Source organism: Telmatherina bonti (genome assembly GCF_933228915.1).
Source record: "Telmatherina bonti genome assembly, chromosome: 7".
NCBI classification, from domain to species: Eukaryota; Metazoa; Chordata; class Actinopteri; order Atheriniformes; family Telmatherinidae; genus Telmatherina; species Telmatherina bonti.
The window spans coordinates 28,624,680-28,649,373 of record NC_136625.1 but is presented as its reverse complement, the minus strand read 5'-3'; the positions used below and the strand labels follow the sequence as shown (position 1 = coordinate 28,649,373).

At 38.5% G+C, this 24,694-nt stretch overlaps 1 protein-coding gene across 2 annotated transcripts in view; it reads left to right on the top strand.

The window, feature by feature from the left end:
- Positions 1 to 24,694, top strand: part of ctnnd2b (catenin (cadherin-associated protein), delta 2b) — a gene marked incomplete at both ends in the record, with an annotated part of 131,940 nt that overhangs the window by 32,513 nt on the left and 74,733 nt on the right. For both annotated transcript variants that reach the window (XM_079243242.1, XM_079243241.1), the window contains 2 exons: positions 20,052 to 20,086; positions 22,711 to 22,827. In XM_079243242.1, the coding sequence (XP_079099368.1) occupies positions 20,052 to 20,086; positions 22,711 to 22,827 (152 nt within the window). The remainder of the gene's footprint in view (positions 1 to 20,051; positions 20,087 to 22,710; positions 22,828 to 24,694) is intronic.

Here is a 24,694-nt window from a genome sequence, read left to right as displayed (position 1 = left end):
TTGCCTTATCAACATGTATTGTATTACATATTATTCCACAGATGATTGAATGATTATTTCAACCAGCTGTCAGACAGATGGGCTCACACTTGACTCTGAAGTACAGATGATGGTTAACTGAAAGACGGTGAAGTATCATCACCCCTGCACCTCTGTGCTCGACAGTTAATACCAGGTGTTTTTATACAGCATAAATACAAAACAATTATTTAACTTTTTTGTGTGTTATATTACAGTTTTTGCCCATTTTTAAGAAAAAAAGGAATAAACAAATAATATTGATAAGATTATGAAAGTGAAAAGTGCAAGTAAAATAACATGAAAAGTATAAAACTTACAAAAAACAAAAAAATGGCCATCTTTTCAGAGAATATGTCTTTTCATTTCATGTAAAAGAACTGTTACAATAAATTTTCAATTCGATTATCACTTAAATTATCTTTTCATTTAATGATTAATCTGTTAAAATATAAGATTGGATTAAATGAAATTACTGATTATAATTAATAGTAACTGTAAAATATTTATCAAATTAATAAAAGAAATATTGTTTTGTAGTTGTATTGGTATTTGCATTTATATCTGTAAATGACAGATATTTTAAATAATTTTTGGAGTTTTCAAAATTAAAACTTCACAACTACATAGTACATATGTACATATTAAACAAATATATACATAGTAAACATATTATGTTTATACTCTTCTCTAGATACCAGAGCGGGTTTACCGTGGATGAAATGCAGGCAGACTTTAAGTTCAAGGCCATTGCTTCTCAGCTGGCGTCGAATCGTTTCAGCCTTTGAAATCTTCTAAAAGAAAACAAAAGAAATGTTATTATTGTGAATATGATACTGCAAATCCTCTTGACACAAGAGAGAAGGTCGCTAATTTATATTGCTTTGTTTCTTTCAGACATTAAGGAACTGAAGGATTCAATATTCTCATTCCACTCGAGCCTTTATCACCTTTTCCTTTCAACATTTAGACTTCAACGCCCACCGGTGCTCTTATCAGCTGTAAAATATGGAAATACTTTATATTGAATGAATAACTGATAGAAGAGTTGGTGATGATTTTGGTGATAAGACTGTCAGTTTTTAAACCTTCATTGACCCAGAGAAGGCTGCGTGCTTGATAACAAAAGCATTAGGTTTGAGACTGTGCTCTTTCCATTAATCTGTGTGGCATAGGAAATGAGAAGAATGGATGCAAGTTACACTTTAAACACCAGCATTTTGGGCAATCCATTCTTGACTTTAGGTATTGATTGGCTGTGTGGGTGCAGGGAGAAGGGGTAGGGACAGGGGAAGAGGGAGGAAGGGGCAGGTCATTACGGTGTGATCCAGTGGGGCCTCTCCCTTTTGATAAGGTGAGAGGATAGACGGTGGAGGGCAGAGGAAAACAGATGGGAATAGAAAAGAGCATTAAAGTTAAATAAGGACAATTTCACAATATGTCAGGTTGGTTTAGCCTTAGACTGGCATCTGGATTAAATATTAAGTTTCTACATGTGCACCTGCAACACACACGTTTGGCATAACTCAAACAAGTAAGTTATAGATTTGCAAAACAGTTCAGATGTTACACTATATTTTATTTATTTATTTTTTTACCTGTCCAGTCCAGCATCTCATCATACAGAACAGCAATCTGCGTGCCATATTTTTGCCAGACAGATTTGCTCTGTCAAGGGAGACATCTCATGTAAATAGCTGCCCTTGATAATCTGAATATTTTTATTATTATGATAATTATTTTATTTTATTTATTTATTTATTTTTTTTCCTTTTTTCATTTTGCAATCATCGTCAGTCTTGATATGGCCGAGCTGGACCTGGCAGGGAAAGAGGAAAAAAAAGAGGAAAAAGGAGGAAAAAGAGAGACAGAAAAGAAAGGCGTGTCTAAGCTGCTAAAGTTACAGTATTTGCAAAACAATATAAAGTACTGAAAAAATACAACAAGACATAAGTAGAATAGTGACAATATTCAAAAACAGACAAAAAAAAGAAAAATAAAAGTAAAAAAAGTAAATGAATTAATAAAATAACAATTACGATACCAACCGTTATCAAACATACCTACAGAGAGTCATCAGCAACATTTAGTAGAAAGCAGATGGGAAGATGAGCGCTTTGTGGGCGTGCACGTGTGAGTGTTCAACCTGTGATCATGCAATCAAAGATCAGCTGAGTGCTTGTAGGGGAGCACGACCACGACCCGAGGCGTAGGGGAAGAACCCAAGGCCCCCAGGGCCCAGCAAGCCCACCATGCACAGAGCCCGGGCAGGCAAAGCAGGTAGAGCCTCCGTCCCCCGAGCCCAGAGCAGTGGAAGCCTCCAGGCAGGCGCCACCCGGCGCCACGAGGCAGGGGCACCGGGTAGCACAGGGCGACGGCAAGCCGGCCCGGCGGGCGCCGGGTGCCGAAGCGCGGGCCGCACAGAGAGCCGGCAGCCCACAGGCCCCAGGACCACCCGTTCCCCCCGGCAGAGCCCCGGCCAAGACCCAGCGGGCCCCGCCCACCCAGAGTAAAACCATCGCGGGCCGGCGCCACCACGATACCAGGGGCGGGATCCCCAAGGACAAGGACACGTCCGTAGACCATCCCCCCAACAACCCCTCCCCACAACCCTCCCGCTGCTTCCTATATATTTTAGTTTTATTATCGGCATTTTCCTCGCAACCCTGAATTGGACGAAGTGATAAATAAAATCAACCAACCGACTGACTGACCGACCGACCGACCAACTACATTTCTCCAATACGGGGGTTTCAAACACAGGACAGTTTCCAAGCTACCCGAAATGAGATGCAGACAGATCAGCTCAGTCACAAAAAAGAACAAGTGCTCGAAACATGAAGCAGGGACACGCGCAGGGAGAGGACAGAGCAGAGAGCATGGAGTCAGCTCAGATTCAACGTCAGAAAGGACGCCAACAAAGAGAACAGAGGCGGTGAGGGAATAACAAGAAGAGGCAGAAGGAATGAAAGAAAGGCTGGGGGGTGGGTAGGTGGTGTTGGTGGTGATGGTGGTGATGGTGGGGATGGTGGTGACGGTGGGGGATGCATTCTCATGTTAAGCCCCTTTAACCCGCCGCCCTCCAAACACACGCAAACACACACGGACTTAGTATGAGTCAGTGGGAGCCCAGACATCCTTAATAAGACTAATATCCTCCACCGTCACAGACAGGCTCTGTCTGCCACACATGGCTGTGGCTTTATGTGTGTGTGTGTGTGCCAGTGTTATCACAGTCATGTGCAAGTATGTTATTGATCTGCCAGCAGAACAGAGACAGAATTGTCACAGTTAAGCTCCAGTGAAAAGCTCTTACACCACAAACACATAATTAGACACACATGGCAAAATTTTTCTCACAAACGCTCATACATTTCTTCAAACATACGGAATTTCGTTGACTTGAAAGAAGCTTCTTCTTGAACACGTAAACTTAAATACAGTATGTGGTTAAAGCTGACTGGGAATATGTGATATAACACTGTTAATACAATAGGAAAAAGTCAGTAAAAGCATGTCCAGTAGCATAAACCTTTGTCTTAAATGATCTATTTTATTACTAATTTGACTGCAGGACATTTGACCAATGGTTTTTTTGTTTGTTTTATTTTGTGTGTGGACAGCTGCACACTTGAAAACATGAACAAACTGATTTCTTAGAGGCATAATATTAAAGAATGTTTTGATTTAAAATAAATATTTCAAGCCAAGCTAGTTTTATATCCAAGTTTTTTTTTTTTTTACATAAACAGAAATCTGGTCACACAGTCTACTCATCCACATACTCAAGGTCTTTAAGAAATTCAGTAAGCAACAGTGCAGCATCAAATGTCACAAGCAACACACAGCGTATATCATAAATTATCACCAACTTAGCCCTAAAAAGCTAGCATTAGCCTTGGAAATGTAAGTGTTTAAGTTGGTGTTGTTGAGAGTCAAGATTGTTTAATGTCATTGAACATGTTTAACACGAGGCAATGAAATTATGATCAACAGGATCAGTAGTGAGGCACAGAAACAGATAATTAAAAAGGCAAACCCAAAGTAGGCAACCGGTAGGAAAACAGGAAACAGAAGACAAAGTAAAGAAAAAATAGAGATAAAGATAAAAACGTTATTAAGTACAAGATATTGCACTTAATAATAATGCAGCTTATAGCACAAATTGTTGCAGCATCTTGCACACAGTTAATCATAATGACATCAAATTAACAAGCGTCTCGGATGTGTCCACTATGAATTCTGTGCATTCCAGCCCTCCTTCTGTTTCTTAAATATTTCTTCCTGTCATTTGAAATCTACTTTGCCAGTGCTCATATTAGTTTTGAGCTGTCAATAACTTGTCACTGATCATTAACCACCAAAGATCTGAGTATCTCCAGAACTTTTAAGCTTCCTAATCTATCAATAGCATCAGATAAACTAATACTACTACTATCTGACCTTCATCAGCTGCATGGGATTGCAATACTTCCATATACAATACATATAATTACATACAAGCTGTGTCATGCTAACAATCCTGTAAGAGGACACAGTTGTGACTCTATGCATCAAGAATCAAAGGAACAGCTCCCTGACATGCCAACCCTGGAAGTAAACTCTGCTCAGTTAAAAAAAAGAATATTTTCATGAATGCTGGAAACACATCAAAACCAAGGAGAAAATATGACATGCTGTGTCTCAAACATACCGAACTGAAAGAAACAGCGAGCCCACTCATGACAAAGCAAGTTTTATTTTTATGTCTGTTTGAGCATCAAGAACCAAGAATGTTTTTGTTTGTCTGAAAAAAAATGACACCAACCAGATTATAGTGTGAAAACTGACAGCAGCATGAAAGTTATTCTGTTAGCTCAAAGCTGAAAAATCTAATCTACATTAAAATGCACATGAAAGAAAAATATGACTTCATGGAAATAAGCATTTATTTAACCCATGTTAAATAGGTTACATTTTCATTTAATCTTTCCAGTTCTTATGCAAAACAATGCACAATTGCTGTTGAATTTTTACAACACAAACCAAGCTAATTTTCTCCTCCCAGTTCAAACTGCTGCTTTTGCAAAATTAGACAAATAGGGGAAGTAAGAAAATTATCCTCCAGGCTATTAGATGAACTGATGACAACAAAGCTTAATTAACTTAATTTTTAAAAGACAATGTTGGTGATTCTTCTGAATCTCTGTCCACGTGGGACTCAACTGCAGGAGCACTATGAAAGTGGCAGCTGGTCGTTTGCAGTTTTGGCTACAAACTGATGTTTTCCTTAATTTAGCTTTGGAAATTTGCCATCCAGAAAAGTGGCCTGATCGATGCTGATAAGGAGAGCTGGCTTTCCACCACTGTGAGTGGATGTGCAGCAGTGAATGAGGGAGAGCAACAGAGCAAAGTCCAAAGCCAGTGAATTGATTTGACATCTAGCTGGAGAGTAGATTGCCACAGCTTTGGCTTGTCAATCTAAAAAGAGAGGGCAAGAAGAACAAAAAGTAGTGACTTTAAATCTCTGAGAGTTAGACCCAGCGTGCTGTTTGGCACCAGGGTTGTAACCCATTTTGGGTTTCAAGCAGCATTAGGGACTCAAAATCCTCGAAGAAGTGATGGAGGTAAAACAGCAGACTTTTCTTCCTTCTCGTTCTGTTACTTGAAATGAGAACAAGTCTGAATGTGTAACAAAGCTAAACTATTAGAAGACAAAACCTCAGTTCCTGCAGAGAGAAGTGTTCTGCTGTCTTTATAATAAATGGCCTCCGAACACTTATCCCAAAGGGACTTATTCTGTCTATTGACAGTTGCACTTATTTATAGCACTTGACAGGCTCAATTTTTTTTGGCCCTTGATAACTGGAAAAGCTTGCACAGAGCTCTGCAGAGAAAAATAACAAAGAGTCTGATCATAGTATTCTTTACAGTCATGCAATGAGTTTAATTTTGTGAAAAATAGGTTTGAATGCTCCAGTGGTACTAAGAAACAGATATATCACAGTTGTTCCCTTGTGAGCCCTGCGATGGACTGGCGACATGTCCAGGTGTTTCTTGCTTCCCTGGGATCCTTAATCTGACTAGACAGCTTGGAGAATGAATGAATGAATGAATAAACGTTCCCTTGTAAAATGTTTGCCAAAAAATGATTCCATTAGTGGTGTAATGGTGACTTGGGATGATTTGCCCAGAAAAATGCATACACTGATATCTCCTGTGATGTGTCCTGTCTCTGGGCAAGCCATAGAGTGGTTCTGGAAATACTGGCAGGTTTCACACTGAGAACCAACATGTCTTCATCCTCACCAGTCATTTAACTTCTGGCCCCAAGTCAAAATGGCTGCCTCCCATGCTGGCAGAGTTGGGAGTCAATTTGACCAATTTAGTGGGTCACAAGAGACTTCTGCTAACTTCTCTCTCTTTCTCTCTTCTTGGCCATTTGTTTGGGGCATGTGGACGGGGTTTCAGGAATGGCGAGCTGTGCCTCATCCTGCTGCGCTTTAATCACTTGCTTCGAAGAGTCTCATGTTTCTCTCGCTCTTCGCTTGGCTGTCAGGAGGAAAATAAAGCTGCACTCCATCTTACCTCAATGCCTGTGCATCTGAACCAGACAAGATTGATATCTCCCTTCACCTTCACTGTCCTGGCTTGAGTTTGGCAGCACACGCTGAGCATGTTTTGTTAAAAAAGGGGAAGATTTTACTGGAAAAATATTATCAGTTGTAACCAGACACAGTTCTGCTTTGGTGATAAAAATCTGATGCAGCACTGCTGGCATGCAGTATTTTATTGTATTTGTTGCTATGTAAAACTGGGTTTACTGCTGTTTTCTGCCTTTTTGACTAAAACCTTCAGTGAGGTCCCATTCCATCGTTCCTTTGTTACCTTGTCTGTGAAACGACCTGCGAAAAAACCTCAGGGCTGCAGAGACTGTTGCTGGTTATTTAAGGGAACTGAAAACCTAACATTTAATTTCATTTAATGTATCCATATCCATTTTTTTTAACCACTTAGTCCAATTCAGGCTTGCAGGAAGCTGGAGCCCATCCCAGCAATCGTTGGGCGAGAGGCAAGGTACACCCTGGACAGGTCATCAGTCCATCACAAGGCCACACAGAGAGACAGACAACCACACACACCCACACACTCACAGCAACAATTTAGAGTGGCCAATTAACCGAACATGCATGTCTTTTGGACGGTGGGAGGAAACCAGAATACCCAGAGACAACCGACACATACACGGGGAAAGCATGACACAAAAAAGGCCAGTGTTTGAACCTCCCCCCAGCTGAGGCTCGAATTATCGAGATCCTTACTGTTTAAGTTAATATAACTCCTTATCTTTATTTTTGGTGTCACGTTTTTATGTTCTCTCTTTTTTTTAAGTTTATTTGTTCCTGTTTTCACTTTTTTAGTGGTTTTCTCTTGTGGATTTTCCACACAGGTGGCTTCACCTGCTTGGTTTGCAGGGCTGTTGCCATGGTAGTTGCCTTTGTCTGTGTGGCTGGAGGTCCTGCAGTGCAGCCCTATGGCTATGATGTGGTCTTCAACCTATAGTCCAGTTTATATTCTCGTAGTATCTGTCTCAGGTTGGGCCCACATAGCCGACACAGAACAAGTGTGTGTTTATGCTTGAGCGTAGGGTCTGCAGATGGCAGTTGAGCTGGTATTAACTGTTTTTTTTTTTTTTTTTTTTTTTTTTTTATGGTTTGCTTTAGTTCTGGCAAGTATTTCCTGTTTTAGAACAATGGTGTTCATTCAGCTACAGACTTATATACATACATTTATCCATACACATAGATGTCTACCGGTATGTATTCAGCCACAAGACCCAAACATCCTGAAACACGAAATCACACTCTGACCAATAGTAAGGTATCATTTGAATACAGTTTCAGTTTCAAACTGTTTTCAAACTGTACAGCAGTTTCAAAGAGGTATCCATCAAGCCTTTGCAGACCTACACAGATCCTACAGCTGTTATGACGTAACCAACCTGACGTAGACAACGCATGAGTATAAACCAGTCTTGACCTGATCTGGATTGTTCCTGTGGTGAAGCCCTGTGTGGTCATGGGTGGGCTGACTTCCAATGTGAATTGGTCTCCAATACATAATTTCCCCACACCAGCATCAAGCTAGATTTTTATTTCTATTGATAATTTTATACCTGCATGAATGCTTGTTCAAAATGGGGTAGGATTACTGCAGGTGCATTTTGTTTGTGTGTGGGTGTGTTTGTACATGTGTAATTGTGTGTGAAAGACACTATAATGAGGTGGGTGTTTTCAATTGCTAATATACCCAGTTGTGTAAAGTCTTGAATTTTGTTAAATATACTTAAGTATTTTTTGTTTTGTGAAGTATTCTGTGTTGCTTTTTGCATGAGAAACACTTTAGAAATAAAATTTGATTTAATTTGATTTCTTCTACCCCATTGAGAATGCATTGGCTCTAAAATATAAGCTAAGGACTTGGCGACATTAATGCGAAAGCATAATTGCATGTCCATGTCATGTGACTCTCCGACTTGTCTAAGAATAGCAGACTGGCATAAAACAGCAATGAGTTGGAGCAAAATATAACCATAACAAAGATTATTTCATGATGGTTTTGTTTCTTTTCTAATCTGCCTTCTGGGTAATTATGATATTGTTGCACTTCACGCAACTTAAACCTTCTGGTAAAACATTAACCAATGTTTCTGGTCTCTTTTGTAGAAAGGAAACCATCTCTAACATGTGTACAGATAATATGTTGGACTTGCTGGCAAATAATTGCCTATTAACACATACAGTAGCAGACAACATTATTATTCATTCAGAGATCTGTCCAACTGGCAACTGCAAGTCCAGTAATCATTCTGTTAGCTCTGTTTTTGATCTCCACCAACTGCTGAGAGTCTGTCTCATTAGCAGCTAAATGCTCCTCTGTGTTCACCAGCTCACAGCTAACTATGCCTGCAGTTTGCCACTGAGCAGGTAATATTCAGTGGATTTCTATGAGCTTTTAGCTGAAAATAACATCCTCCTGTGGCCATATACAACACAATGAGACTAGTGAATCAGATAACAAAAGCTGATGATTCACTACTGAAATATGGTCCAAAAATTGGGACTTTTGGTGAGTACTATGACCATCATGAGCCAACCTGTAGACCAACTGCATTGTTGTTGATCCCAACCAATAACCAGCACAGTAAATCTACATCAAAATTCCCATTGCAACGTTTTAAACAAGGAAGGTTATAAATGTAGCAAATGAGTTATATCTCTTTTCAAGCACTGCTTTGCTTTTTAAAGAGTGCTCAGCAAGACCACTACTCATCGAACTCCAATGAAAAATTACGGCTTCATTATTCAAAGTAAAAAAACTAATACTCACTTGTAGAGGGACATTTGCTACGTTTGCATGGGAGTTTTAACTCCTGTTTAATCCCGGATAAAAATTGATTCAGCTTTAAACTGATGAAAAACGACCATGTAAACACTTAATTCCGAATACAAATTTCTATTCGCAATTAAACTTAATTCCGATGCTGGTTTATTCGCATTTTAATTCTGAACTATTTAATTCCTCTGCCATGTAAACCTCAATTCCACTCTAAGTTAATTCTGGCATGCACATGCTTGTTACCTTGTCCTGTCCCGATGACGTGGGACGTGTTTTGCCTCCTGTGTATGGTGGCCTATCTTTCTTCTTCTTAGTTCCTGCAAAAAGTGAAGTAGTAAAAATAGGCAAAATTATAATAAAAATAGTGACGAAACTTGTACGTATTATGTAGTTTTTACAAGTTACAACTGAAAGGTGTCATGGTGTGAAGATGTTGGACCCACATGCACGATCAAGCAATCTGGAGAATGTGAAAATAGTTTATTTGGTGAACTGAGGGGATGGTTCCGGAAAGACCTGAAGGCGGGGTTTTTTGTTTCGGAGTTGCCGTGAATTCGGGTGGTGTCAGGAGGTCCGAGAGGATGGATGTTGGCAGTGGGTGCCAGTGAGGGTCCTTTCGGTGGAGGGCGGATAGGCAGCGACAAGCTGATCGGATCCGGAGGATAGCCAGTGGAGAGAATGCCAGGTTATTGGTAGGGAGTGGTTGCTGGAGATGATTGGCTGCTGGGAGGGAAATCACAGGTAGCTCGGGAGAGTCCACAAAGGAGTGTCTCTGGGAAAAAACAAGAATTTGTAAAGTTTCTCAAAGGTTAGAGGATACAGGAATTCGCTGGAGGGCTTAGGTTTTACCACAGAGGCTCAACGCTCAAGCGACGAAGGACTGGCAATCAGCTGCAGATATAGTGCTGGTAGATGATCTCTAATTCCCCACACATGTGCAGGTCTGCACACCTGTGGTGAAAACACCCTCCAGAAAATGGTTCCTCTGGCTTCCTCTGGTGGAACCTGAAAAATGTCCCAAAGAACCCACACCCCCTGACAAAAGGACGAGAAGCAGGAAACAAACTTTGTTTATTTCTGGTATACGTCATATGTCATGTGCACCCTCTGTCCAATCAGAACCCTTTCCAACCCGCTGCTCTAAAAAGGAATTAAATGAGGACGTGTTTCATGTAAACCCTCATTCAAAATGATTATTTTCATGTAAACTCATAGGAGAATACGTGAATTCCAAATTATTTAATTTCGAATTTAAAAACATCATGTAACCGTAGCCACTAACTGCAATCAGCTGCCTAAATTCAGTCAGATAGTCTTCATGAAATGATTATGCTGTACCCATGAACTTAAGTCTAGTTACAGTGTCTGCTCAGTGTCTTTACAGACATACCAAATTCTAGGGCCTTGAGTTGTCTGCACTCTGTGGTCTGATTCACCAAAACACTTGACGGATTTATGGCTGCGGACTCGGATGCCATGAGGCCATTGCAGTTTGGTGGCCGTCTGACCATTACTCTTAGATAACAACAAACCATTCTTTAGATTAACATAAATTTAGGGGAGGTAATTGATGCCCTTATGCAAGGGTAAAAAGGATGGTTAGTTCTGAACTTAGAGCATCTTCATATCTCAGCCCTTTCAGCATCTCTGAACTTACTCTCTGTGGATTCAAATGTGTACCACTGTCCATTTAAAACCGTTCAATAAACTTTGTAATCTTTTCACTTCAGAACCAGCGTCCTCATGATTGACAGACTTTTTTCCTCTACATCCCTCTTTTTTTTTATCTGGATTCCTATTGAGAAAGTCATTTGGTACTTCTATCCACATGTACACTGAAATCTTAGTCCAAACTGGACAGGCATAGTTTTCTTTCTTCAAGAATTTCTTTTATCCTCTGGGGGTTGCACTCATCTCTAAAAACAACCCCTCAACAAACCTCTTCTACCTGCTCTCTTAAACTGTCCTTTAATTAGATGTTTAATTGCATGTTTAAAAGATTACATATCTTAATATTAACCTTGATTAAAGTAATATAGTATTAAGGTTGACTTTCATAATTGAAATGCCAGCATTTATCAATATTGTCTTGATATATAGCTGCTTTTAATAATAGCTGAATCAGTAGAAATTTAATTTTAGTTATGGATGCAAATTGCAATACCTATTCAGTATCAGTTATTGGAAGCCCTTTCAATTTTGTTATAATGCCAACTGTTGAAGTTGATTAAATACTTACACCTGATACTACTTCAGTGTTTCAATCTGGTTTTGCCATCTGCACAGCTAAATGAAAAGCCAAATAGGACTTTAGAGCTCTCTAAAGACAAAGGGGGGGATGTACTTTTAATATAATATTTCCAGTGTATGCTCATCAGCACTCCTACTATTCACTGTATTGCTGAAAGCCCCCCTCCCCTTAAAGAATTGACTCCAAATTGCACGAGGACTTAGACCTCGGGTTGAAAAATTTCCTACCATCTCATTATGTCATTGTGCCATGCATTATGTACCACATAGCCTCTCTGAGTCATATTATTCTGCATTCTCCTGAGGCCTTTGACATTTTCAACCCCTTCATTGCAGCGCTCCCTTGAGAAATGAGATGCAGCTGAGTTAGATAGTACTTGGACAAAGCAGCAACAGTTTGCTGTTGTTCCAACATAATGCATAATTAGGGAAAACTTGTGACCAGGTTAGATAAAGCATGTAGTTACAGAGCGCACCGGGATCCTCCATCTTCCTGCTCATGCTGTAATTAAAGGTGTACAATAGAGCGGTGTGGGCTGTGTCTGTACACCACCCCCTCACCCCTTCCCACACACACACTGCTGTATGATGCACTGTATGGTTGCATCCCATAGCAACTGGGAATTTGTGTTAAAGATGACCATATATCTTCATCCTCAAAATGACTGTGTGTTTAGCCCTGTTTGCTAATAGTATATGAAATGCCTGATATTGTCTTGTTAGAAGTAGCCAGCAGGGTTCATACTAAATATCATGCTACACATGTAGTCATTTATACCTCAAAGGTCAAAGCTCACATTGTAACCACTGATTTGACTCAACCTCTCATGTAAAATTACTTATGTTTTGCACTAAACAGGGGTCTTGCTGCATTGTTTGATCTTTTCAGAGGTGCTTTGAAGCAGCAAGCAGTTGCTTGGCAACATTGTCATCATGACACAACCCCACTAAGATAATCAATTGCATCTATCTAAAGACGTGTACCACCACAGGATGCTGTTATCCATCTACTCTTTTTTCATGTGGTAGAAACAGTGATACAGAGGACTGAATGTGGAGGAGCCTCCAGTCTATATTGTCATAATGATCTATCAAGTGACAATAATGAAGATGCTGTGAGAGTTCTTCTCAATATTACAGTCATAATCTGAACTGGTAGCTCTACCTGAGTTTGAAGAGGTTCATTTCCAATTTGGGCCCTTTATATCAACTACTTATTGGCAAAGACAGTGATCTAAAGCTTTACACATTACTACAGTATTTACCTATGTATAGAATAGAATATAGTATGGGCCTAAGTTGCTCAATTTTCTTTCAGAAAAAAGAATTCCTGTGGCAAAAATGCTATTGATAGATAGATAGATAGATAGATAGATAGATAGATAGATAGATAGATAGATAGATAGATAGATAGATAGATAGATAGATCCCTTTTATGAATTATTACTGCAAGTAAATAATGGAATTGTTTGAAGTTCCTTGCTCTTCAGTGTTGTGTTATAGTAGAGTATTGCTGAGTTTTTGTTTTGCTGAAAAAAAAGTGACATTTACACAGTGCTTTCTGAAGCTTGTATTCATCTCAAGTATAACATCACGTCCTTGCCTTATCAAGGTCAGATTTTGGATTGTATCCTGTTTATGTTTGTCCTCCATGCAGCAGCAGAATACCCTGGCTATTACTATAGCAACCCATAATGATGGTTTTCATGTTGCAGGATTGATGCTGTTATCAGCTACTTAGCTATCATATTCAGGTTTCTCATAAACAGGATTTCAGCTTATCTGTGTTATTGTAAAAATGTAATATCGCATAATAGCATGCGCATGGAAATTCACCAATTGAGTCATTGCTTGTTGAATAATGGGTAATTTCAGGTTTGTAATGCAGAAGGTAATTGATATTGGACAACACTATGAAGGTGACTAACAGTTACGATACGATAGCTACGATAATTGCCAGTAATGTCATGTATGCTGCAACACATAGCATGACACTGTAAGGTGGTTGGAAAAAAGGTATTTACTGGACATTTTTGCCTAAAAATGCTTCACATTTTGTGACCATTTAATTGTAAAATTGTATGAACAATCTCAAAAACAAGTGGACTGCGACATGTTTGTTTCACATTAGTTTAGATTTCAAAAGAAATTGTGTTTTAAATGGGTAAGACAAGAAACTTCAAGGACAACAGAAAAATTTGTACTTTGATTTTGTACAAAACTGTATACACATGTAGAAATAACCCTATAAAAGCTTAATGTCATTGAATAATGTTGACATAGCTTCTGGGTTTTTTCCAAAGATTTAAATAACATGTAAATTAACTGATACTGACATTTAAAACCACTTTCTTAAGTTTTTGTAATTCTGACATCCACAGTCAATGAAGTTAAAGGAAGCACAGAAAGTGCCTTACAGCCCTGAGAAAAGCTGCAGACTCAGGGGGTCTCCACACTTCTGCTGTTTGGTCTGCTTTAAACGAACTCCTGAGCTGGAATTTCTTCTTTGTATTGCATATCACATGCAAAAAGGGACAAAATGAGCTAAAACCAATAACTAAGTAGCAACTGGCTGCATCTCAATAACAGTGTAAACTGAAGCTGAGTGTAGAATTTGTAAGAGGAAAAATCTGTTCATTTGATATATGGAAAGACATTTGGACACCGTTAGAGCCGTTTTTCTAAAGAGCGCTGAGCCAAAAGAACTTAATGTTTTAAATGAGCCAGACCTCCCATCATTATTGGATCGTGTAGTGATGCAATGATTACTGGATTTTTTCTTTTTCTTCTTCTCCCTGTTCATCTAGACTAGACTCTACTGTGACTCACATTCCAGTTTATGGTACTAAGTGGTTTCACCATCTCATTAGAGTATTATGTGAAATGCAATGATTGTTCCAGTTCTGTAGTTATTTATTTATTCATTTTGTTATTGTTATTGTTGTATGTTTTAACATTTTTTCCCACAAGAAATTAGGTGAGTGAGAATAATTCTTACACAAATCACAATGTTCAGCCAGAGGCGGGTCTATAACCGTGTCATTTCTTCATTAATCTAGTCTTTCATGGTGATACAGGAGGTTTTACACCATATTAGCCTGAAGTACACAGCACTACTGCGACCAGACCACCTACTTCCTTTTGCAGAGCAAATCAATATTAGCATCACTGTGTTTTCTGGCAGAAGTGGGAGATGTCACTGCCAAAATTTCATGATTATGTGTAAAGCAGTGGAGACTGATGGCCGAAGGAGTGATGAGAATGAACATTGACAAGGCTTTTAGAAACAAAAAAAAAACCCACAAGTCTGCACTTTAAATGGCCACATTCTGATGCTAATTCAGACTTTATTGAGATGCTGTAAGCTTTTCTAAAGGGTAGCAACGGTAGTCAAACAGCGTGAGATGAAGCGGACTATGATTACCGCGATTGACAGGCAATTATTTATGTCAATTTGAGCTATTGAAAAAATAATTCATTTGCCAAAGTCAACCTTTTCTTTTTTTTTCTATGAAAAGCTTTACGGTTTGTTTTAGCTTTGCAATGCCTTAGCTTTTGAATCAAAATGAGTGTTGACTGAAGCTGAGCTACTCTCTAATACTTTTCAAGACTTTTATGGGTGGCTCTATTATTAACTGCTCTGTCTACACGAGTCCCAGCCATTGTGGTCAGCGCAGATAATAGATAATATGCAAGGCATTGAAATGGATGGATTATATGGACGGGTTTAGAATGTGTTTATTGGTTGGATAAAATTACAGGATTTTCAGTGCTTTCTCTGGCATTTGCTCTTTTAAGCCCCTTTCATTGGATTGAGCACAGCTCTCTTCTCTTTCTTTCTTTCTGTCCATCATATTCTCTCACTCTGCTATGCTTACCTTTTGTTTTCTCTCTCATTGTATTGTATCACATTACCCATATCATCCTCTTGCTCCGTGTGTCTCTTTTATCCTGTCTGTGGCTGTTTCTGCATTATATTTCTTTTCTCTGTCCATCTTTTCTCACTTTCATCTTCTTATCTTTCCATTTTCTCGTCCTTTGATGCTCCAGTCCAGGCAGTCCAGGGATATAAGGTGGTAAGAGAGTAGTGGCTTAATTTGTAACATCACCTTTCTATCTCCTTCTCCCTCACACACACACACATTCTTACTCTCTATATCTCTCTATCTCCTTTTCTGTCTCTTCTGCTCTCTCCTGGAATAGCACCAAATAGCCAAAATATGCAACTGAAAATATGAGGTTGAAGTGTTCAAAGAAAAGCTTATCATTATTTAAAATTACAGAGCATCTTTATCTGCCGATTCATCCAACTAAAAATATCAAGTGGAGCTCGGAACTAAGAGTTACGAGCGCCGTCAGAGAGAGCTTTTACCTTATTTGCTATTTGTTCAAGTTGAGTTATAGCCCACAATTCCCCTTTATGTGAACATGTGCGTTTCCTCTTGTTGTAAAGTTTCATGTGATGGTCTAAAGTTGGCAGCTGTATAGGACAAGTCAAGGATAATGGGTGCAATTTATTATGAAGTGGTATTATCTTCCATAGTCCTTTAAAAATGATCTTTTTGTTGTGATTTTGGTTAAAAATGTCAAGATATAATATCATTTTGGAAAATTTTGAAGCCGCTTACTGGAATAGATCTGTAATTCATATAATGTGTGAGCCTTCTGCCGATGTTCAGATTACTTTAGTGTCTCCACCAGCCTTTAATATACGCATCCCCGTGTTGTTTTGATTATGCTCTTATAGTTTTAAAGTACATTAGAGGAAATGTTATTTTGGATGAGCCCAGAAATTTGACACCAGAGGCCACATTTGATGCATCCCTTGTGCATCTGGAGTTAGATTAGTGCTTTACAACATCTGGATGATTAATCAACACCAGGGCTCAAAACACCGAGGCAATAAAATCTTATTTGCAGCAGTTGGTTAGTTTTCCATAGCATGGAAAGTGTTGGGGTTCCTTTTAGATTCTCCCACTCTATATGCACGACCTGGTTTCATGTTCTTACTTCTGTGGATGCATGGTCAAGATCGACTGATGCAGTTAAAGAATGGAGACATTGGTGGCAACACTTTTTTTTCTGCTTTCAGATTCTGCAAACTAACTAGCTGTGTGTTACAGCTCAGTATGAATTATCAATATTATGAGCTGTTGTTGTCTTGTGTAGGGAAAAACTAGAGTTTTAAATCACCTCTAATTAATCTAATTAGTTTTTAATCAAGCTTGTTGGAAACAAGGATGGACTTTCACTCAGTTTAACTTTCACACTCAAGGGGAGGTTTGTCCAGTGTTATCATCCTAATTTTACAAGGTCACTCGTTCCAGCCTCCAAAAAACAGCCAGAGGCATTTTTGAGATAATCCGGTATTGTTGCTGAGCTCTTTTTCAGTACATTGTCCTTTTTACTGTGGATTATATTGGTTTGGATTATCTAATATTTTGGTGTTTTGTGTAAAGAAGCAAAAAAAAAGCCAGAATAAATTAATTTTTGTCATTGCTGTTGTGGTTTTTGTGTGTGCCTCTGCTGAACTGAAAATACACTGTATTTATAACTAATCTTTAAGTTTAGCACATTCAGACATGTGGAAAAACTAAGCCCCGCTCACTCTTGCACCCACACAGCATTATATCATTAGCTGTAATGAAGTACTATACTGTGGCTTGACCTGCGGCAGGAGAACTGATCACACTGTCAATTAGTCCTCGGTTGTTTCACTAATTATACTGTCAGATTCCATTGATGCACCAAAGAGATTCAGTGAGGAAAAGACCCTCTAACTCTTTGTTTCCTGAGCCAATAGGTCAATGAGCTGTTTCACAAAGTAAATGCTGATTAGATATATCTGGTCACCAGGAGTGAGCAGATTGGCTATTATTTATAAGGTGGCAGGATCTGTCCTTTGGCTAAAACAATTTCCAGGCTTCCTCCTTTCGGATGATCCATATGCTCGCTTAATTTGGGCCCACAGAGTGGCATCCATCTCAGTAAAACCCACAGAGTGTGCATGAGAGCAACTCCAAGCCTTTTTACATTGCTTCCTACACAAATAAGTGGACTATTAGATGACTGCTCTAGACCCTATAGAGAGGCAAAAATCACTGCAAGGCCCAGTATTGATGTTCATGGTTGACCTGCAACAATTTGACACATTGCTGTGGGGTTAATATTAATGATAACTCTTTTGCAGAAAACACCTTACACAACTGAACCTAAAACTGTTGTTTAATAAGTCAGTAAAACGTGGAATTATTAACATTTATGATATACAAACTATTTAATCATGCAGATCCACAGCAGGGCACAGATTACCCTGCTGCTAATTTCTGAACCCTAATTCTTCTCCATCTTCCATTTTTTTTATTTCTTTTTATTTATTTATCTGTAGCTCAGTTGGTTTCTTGCTGCTCCTTGAGATAATGTGGCAGAAATTGCCCGTGGAATTCCAACAGGCTCTTGACTGTTTTATTCCCACCTTCATCAAATGGGTACATGTAACCCATTTGATGCTAATAACTCCTGGCCCTCTGCCTCACAGTTTGTAGCAGGGTTTCTATGAGAACACTCAGGTTGTATTTAGTGTGAACTTGTTCAAACACTGGCTACTGGTAAATACCACACATTCACCTCCACTCAGGCTTTTTTAAAAGCAGCGAGGCAACATTTTGACATCGGCAAATGCAGAGGACAAGCATTTCTATCTCTGGGAAAACATTGGCTGTTACCAGTGCTACCTGAATGATAACAGTCCTCCTTTTCCAGCCCAAAGTGTTTGTTTGAACACACACCATCTTCAAATACACTGAAGTTCAGTCTCAGCCTCTTTTCCTAAGCTTGTGTGTTTGCTTGTGTGTGGACATGGTGTGATTTTGTAATATACCTGACAAATGGAGAATGTTTTTTTTTGTGAATTGTTAGCATTTTTGTGTGCATGCTAATCAGAAAAGTTTCATTTACAGACTGTTAACCTCAATACTGAATTGCCAATGGATAAATTTTACTAACAAAGTTAACCATTTTGATTTTTGTTATACAAAGAAGATACACTGAGCCAGTGTTTGAGATTTGCCAATAGCTCTCCATATTTTTCAACTTAAGAGAAAGCTAAGCAAGCTGCCTTTTAGCATCTACAAGACACTAATTGATCAATAGTATAATCAAGCAAAGTCCATTTTAAATTTCATATATCACTCATGTATATGATAGTGGCATCAGATTTATTATTTATTTCAAGATGTGTCAACGTTCTCTTTAAAAACAATTTCACTATGTATTATAGTTTGCTTAAAATGGAATCAAGCTAGGTCTTCTTTAGCCTCAATAGCCATGCTTATGACATTCAATTTCAGATTATATGGCTTGCATACCTTTTTTTCAAAATGGAATAACAATCTCATTACAAAATGCTGCATATTTGTTTCATTTCTACAATAAGATAGAGCCAAGCTAGCCATCCTTTGACTTTATAGAGCTCTAAGCTGTCAATAGCCTGGCTAATCACATTCCATTTCAATTTCCCAGTATTGTTCACATACTGAGAGAGGCTTCATTTACATTACAAAAAGCCTCCACCCCATTTAAAAAGTGCTGTATATGTTTGTCATTGCAGTTAAATAACATTTGAAGCATATTAAACCATCAACACTTAATTTAAATTCATCACCCAAAAATAGCTGGTCATCTATTGCTATTGGCAAATTTGGAAATGGAACATGTTTCATGGCAATGTTACTGTCAAATTCATCAGAAGTCAAGGGAAGCTGCAGGATATTTCTAAAATTGTGATTTTTGCTCCTCAGAAAGAGATTGGATGCTGTAGGATTTACACACCATGTTGTAACATTATTTGTAAATGGCATAACCTTATATTAACATAAGTGTGTACCATTGTACACCGTGTTGTTTCAAATAGGGGCAGTTTCCACGGTCTCTCCGCATATGGGTACTCTGGCTTTCTCCCATTAAAATGCACATTAGGTTTATTGGTCACTATTAAATCCCCCCAGGTAACATTGTGAGCATGAGTGGTTGTTTGTCCCTCTGTGTTGGCCCTGTGATAGACCGGTAACCAGTTCAGGGTGTACCCTACCTCTCGCCAGCTATTTGCTGTGATGGGCTTTATGTCCCCTTTGACCCTGAACTGAAATTAATTTCCAATTAATTTCAATTCTACAAATCTGCTTTGTATGTGATATTCCTCTTGTATTATTTTTATTTGGATTTTGATGAAAAGTTAAGTGTTGTTTTAGGTTTGTGAGGCTGATAGAAGCTACAACGTGATCCAAACAATGCTCAAGCAGGGAAAACATAGTTAAATTTAAATTTCATGTAAATGCAAAAGAAAAAATGAAATTTTTTGCTCTGACTGATATGCAATTTCTTTTACTGTCTTTTCTCCCTTGCAGCTCAGCAGATGAGAAGTTTCGCTGGAATAACCAAGGTAATGTTTTTTTTTTTAATACTGAAATGCTTTCTTTCTGACCCTCCAATTTACTGATTGTTTTTGTTAACTTAGCAGCCATTTGGATTTTGTTTTTCATTCAACTAATGCAGCCTTTTAAACGACCTTGGTTGCTGCAAGAGTTTAAAGCAAGACTTGCTCTCCAGCCTGAAACTCTTGTAAAATGGGTTCATTCACACAAAAAGCTCTTTTTTTCCTTCAAATTCCCTTTTCACTCTTCACCCCTTCTAAAAGCTGAATAAAGGTCAAACATTTTCAAATCATTGTCAGCATTTGTCCAGATGGGGATTTCTTTCAGTGAATGGCAACAAGAATCAATGAGTCTTTAGATCATTTGAAAGTCAAATTAAAACACCTCTCCTGGCTTGACAACTTCTCTGACAGCATTTTTGTTGAAAATCCACCAGCCATGCTTGGCACTTAGGTCACTTTCTCTGCTTCTTTGTGAGTCATTTTGGGATCTATAGGATATTAAGGGTAGATTGATTATTTGAGTGCAGGGCTGATGACCTCTGCCAACAAAGTGGTGGCAAATACAACAAAACTCAACGGTTTTGTGGTGTTTAGTGGTATGGGCTTTCAGTGTTTTTTTCACTTTTGGCACTGTTATGCTCCAGCTTCATCACTCAGGCTGATAAAAAAAAAAAAAATTATTTAACATGATTACCCCCCACCCTCCAATCAGATCTTTTGATCTCATCATCACTACCAAATTGCTTTTTTTAAAAAAAAAGCCATTGATTTTGATATCAATAAAACTGACTTTTGGCATCCATTGTGCTTGGTTGAGAGTAAATTCGAAGTAATATTAGTGTGCTCTCGAAATGTTTTACCAACAGCATCGGTATCATTAGTCTGCAACCGCATCGGTCAAAGTCAATAAAATAGGCCTCTTAAATCCTCTCACAAAGGCTGCTACTGTTACTGTTTCTCTCTCCATCTCTGTAAGAGATTAATGTTGCTCCTAAGACTCATTTGTAAGCTTTTATCCTTCTTGGCAGCCCTCTCTAACTGGAAGACACTGGCACGTTATCCGCCTCTGTCTAACAGACAAACAGCTTGTATATTAGCGCGAGGTAGACCTCAATCCCTCAAGATTTGTTGCTGGATTATTGGTTAAATTTGTATCTCGACCGTGTAATTTACCCTTGTATATGGCAGAAATGAAAAACTTCTTAAGTAATCAGCATCTGAATGAATTTCAGTGTATTTACAGTGTGGCCTAATTGTATTTTAATTAGGAGCTTTCCTATTACTTTGTAAGCTGGTTTAAGTAAAGGTGGAAACATACTGAGTGTATTTGTCTCAGTACTGTTGAGTACATTTTACACAATTTATTATGGCATTCGTAAAGATATACACTTTTGTCTACATTTTCTCTGTATGACATTTGTATGCTTTGTATTAGGGCTGGGCGATATATCGAATATACTCGAGATATCGTGGCTAGTCCCCTATGCGATATAGAAAATGTCTATATTCGTCATTTTCGAGTATCCTGTTGTCACACAGTAGTTTTTAGCTGTGGGCGGTATTTTCTCCCTCCTCCTCGACCCTCTGCACCGCTTTGCACAGAGAGTTAAAGCAAGCGCACCTAGTTACGTGCATAACGTGAGCTACGTGCTACATCATGATAGGCAGCGTGTAGCAGCTTTTCTAGCAGAGAACTCCGGTAGCAGTAGCAGCGCAAGTTACAAAAAATGGAGGAAGAATTTGTTCCAAAGAAAAATAGTACAGGATCCATCATCTGCCGGTGGTTTGGATACCGGAGAGAGGATGTTGACCAAACAACTGTCATATGTAAAGTATGTCGCAAAAGTGTTGCCACAAATGGCAGTAGTACCACAAATTTAAAATGACATGTTTCTGCCACTGCTTTAACTGTTCAATAAATACGGTTTTGATCAATTTGCTTAGTTACGATTTCATCCTTTTGGCATGAATGTTTAAAATCAGCATATCTTCATGCAGTATGAACAATTATGTTTTAATGTAGACTCAAAATCATCTTACTGATGTGATTGTATGCACCAAAGCATTAATTCAAGGCTAAGGTAAGTATCGAGATATATATCGTATATCGTGACATGCCATAAAGATATTGGGATATTACTAAAAGGTCATATCGCCCAGCCCTACTTTGTATACATGCAGTTTCAAATATTAAACATTCAATTAACAATTTTCAGCTGCTACAAGACTTGTGAGCTACATGTTTACATGTTTTGTTCCGACAAGAAATGGTTGTTTGGCATTTATCCAAATTAAATGGCAAATAAGAATTTGTCACCATTAACTCCAAAGGACATGAATTATGAGAGAACAGGGCAGCATCCCTTGCCAATGGCTTAAAAAACTTAAAAGTACTTTAATTAAAAAGAAAGATGTTTTCACACACCAAAACTTAAAAAATAAATTTGGGTTCACAGAGAACGAGGACAGAACAGCAAAAACTGAGATTGATAGCATAGCTTTACAGCTCTAAGGTGTCTTAATGAAAACTCATGCTATTGTATAAAGATATGGAAAAATCTAGTTTAGCCAATAAACTGTCTTTTTTTTTTTAATTCATGTTTTCTTTTTGTTTCTATATGCACATTTAGATGGACAGAAGGACATAGAAGAGGAGCTGACGACAGGCCTGGAGCTGGTGGACTCGTGTATTAGGTCGCTTCAGGAGTCGGGCATCTTGGATACGCAGGATACTTCTACAGGAGACAGTAAGAATGATATTTTGGGCAAAGAATCTAAAAAAAAGACCAGATAAGACAAAATGTACAGGTGACAAATTAAAGAAACTGACTTTATGACCCCTTTACTGAGGAGCGCTGGTTACTATTATTTAGTAAAAGTAATTTTTCCAGAATTTGTGAGGGTCCATTTGTTCTTGGAGATAGAAAGATCAACAAAAGTTAACTCAAAGTTGATCCGGGTGTCAAATTAGGACATCTTTTTGTACTATGTGTGAAAACCTTCCCATTCATGATGGTGATTGTCTCTTCCAGGATGCTAGTGCCCCACATCTATACAGCAGAGGGGGTTCATTGAATGGTTTGACGGGAATGAAAATTATGTGTTTTATATTTTACGGCTTAAGTAGTGAGTGTTCTCAGCCCACATGAACACTTAAAGGAGATTTAAGAGTGATTGTGAAAGTACACTCCACCGCCATCATCAAAACACCAAAAGAGAATATCTTTGGAAAAATAGTGTTTGTACCCTGCTGCGTACTTCCACAGACGAGGAGGGTCAATGCTAATGAGCACTAAGGAACTTTTTATCTTTTTTTTTTATCTTTCTTTAAGTTTATATTGATCTTTACTTTTGCTCATAGTTTTCTTTACAGACACTATAAAGAATAATAACTTGGAAAAGGAAGAATCAGATAAGGTTTTAGAAAGCAGCTGTAATTAATATGTGGGAATTCTCAATAAGATTACTTCATGTACTCAGTCAGTTCATTGTTCATTGTTCATTTTTTTATTTTAATAAAAATTAGTGGGGGTCCCATGTTTCTTTTGCAATGTTCACATGTCAAGCAATATTTTGAGTAATTGTTTATAGTACTACGTTAGATGAGCTTAAGCTGAAGCTAAAGCTGATTCAACAGTGGCACTGTTCTCAAAGAGAGCTCTAATTTAGATCCTGAATCCCTCCCTATGCCAGCTTGGTAGACTCTGACAGTTTTGCATTCAGTCCAGGTGATGATCCCAGTGTCTTTGCTATATTCAACCCCAAGGGAGAAAGGTAGCTGTCAGCAGACACACAGAGTCGTGCCACTAGTGTGATATGGTAATGCATCCTCGCTGAGATGTCAGCTGGCCTGCTGTTCACAGTGCAGTAAGAAAAAGCACACACATGATCATGCAACTACTGCACAGGCACATGAACCCATCACTGTGTGCACATGAAGGAGATGTACAGCATAGGGAAATATACTGAGATATAGAGAAACACAGAACAGTACTACAAGTCTGCATGCAGTCCCTACACACTATCTTAGACTAAATCGCAGTTTTCTTTTATAGTTAAAAAGATAAAGAAAAAATGATCATTGTACAGTCCAGACATAAATATGAGTGCAGCCAGTAGCGCTAGAAGGTGGGTGAAAAAGATCATTTAAAAAAAGTAGCTTATTTATGGCTGTTTTAGGTGAACAGCCATTTGCAAAACAAAAGTTTTGTTGTTTGCAGCTGTAACTGGGAACAACCTTTTTTGTTTGTTTTGATGTGAAGGGCAGATAAAACATTTGTTTGGTGTTCATCAACTTCAAGCTTCACGACGTCCAAATACAGTTAACTTTCTGTCAGCAGGACAATGCCTGCAACTAGGGATGCACCGATACCGATACCAGATACCAGATACCAGTATCAGTATCAGTATCAGTATCAGTATCGGCTAAATACCAAGCGTGTGTACTCGTACTTGGTATTAATAAAAGTGTACCGATACCACAACCGATACCCATACCACACTAGTCAAGCCAGCGCAGATGTGTTTGATGACATGCTTCGGACATGTTTTAAAAGAAATAAATGTATTGAGTGTTAAAATGTGACACTTTTTTCATTACACTACAAGCTAGAT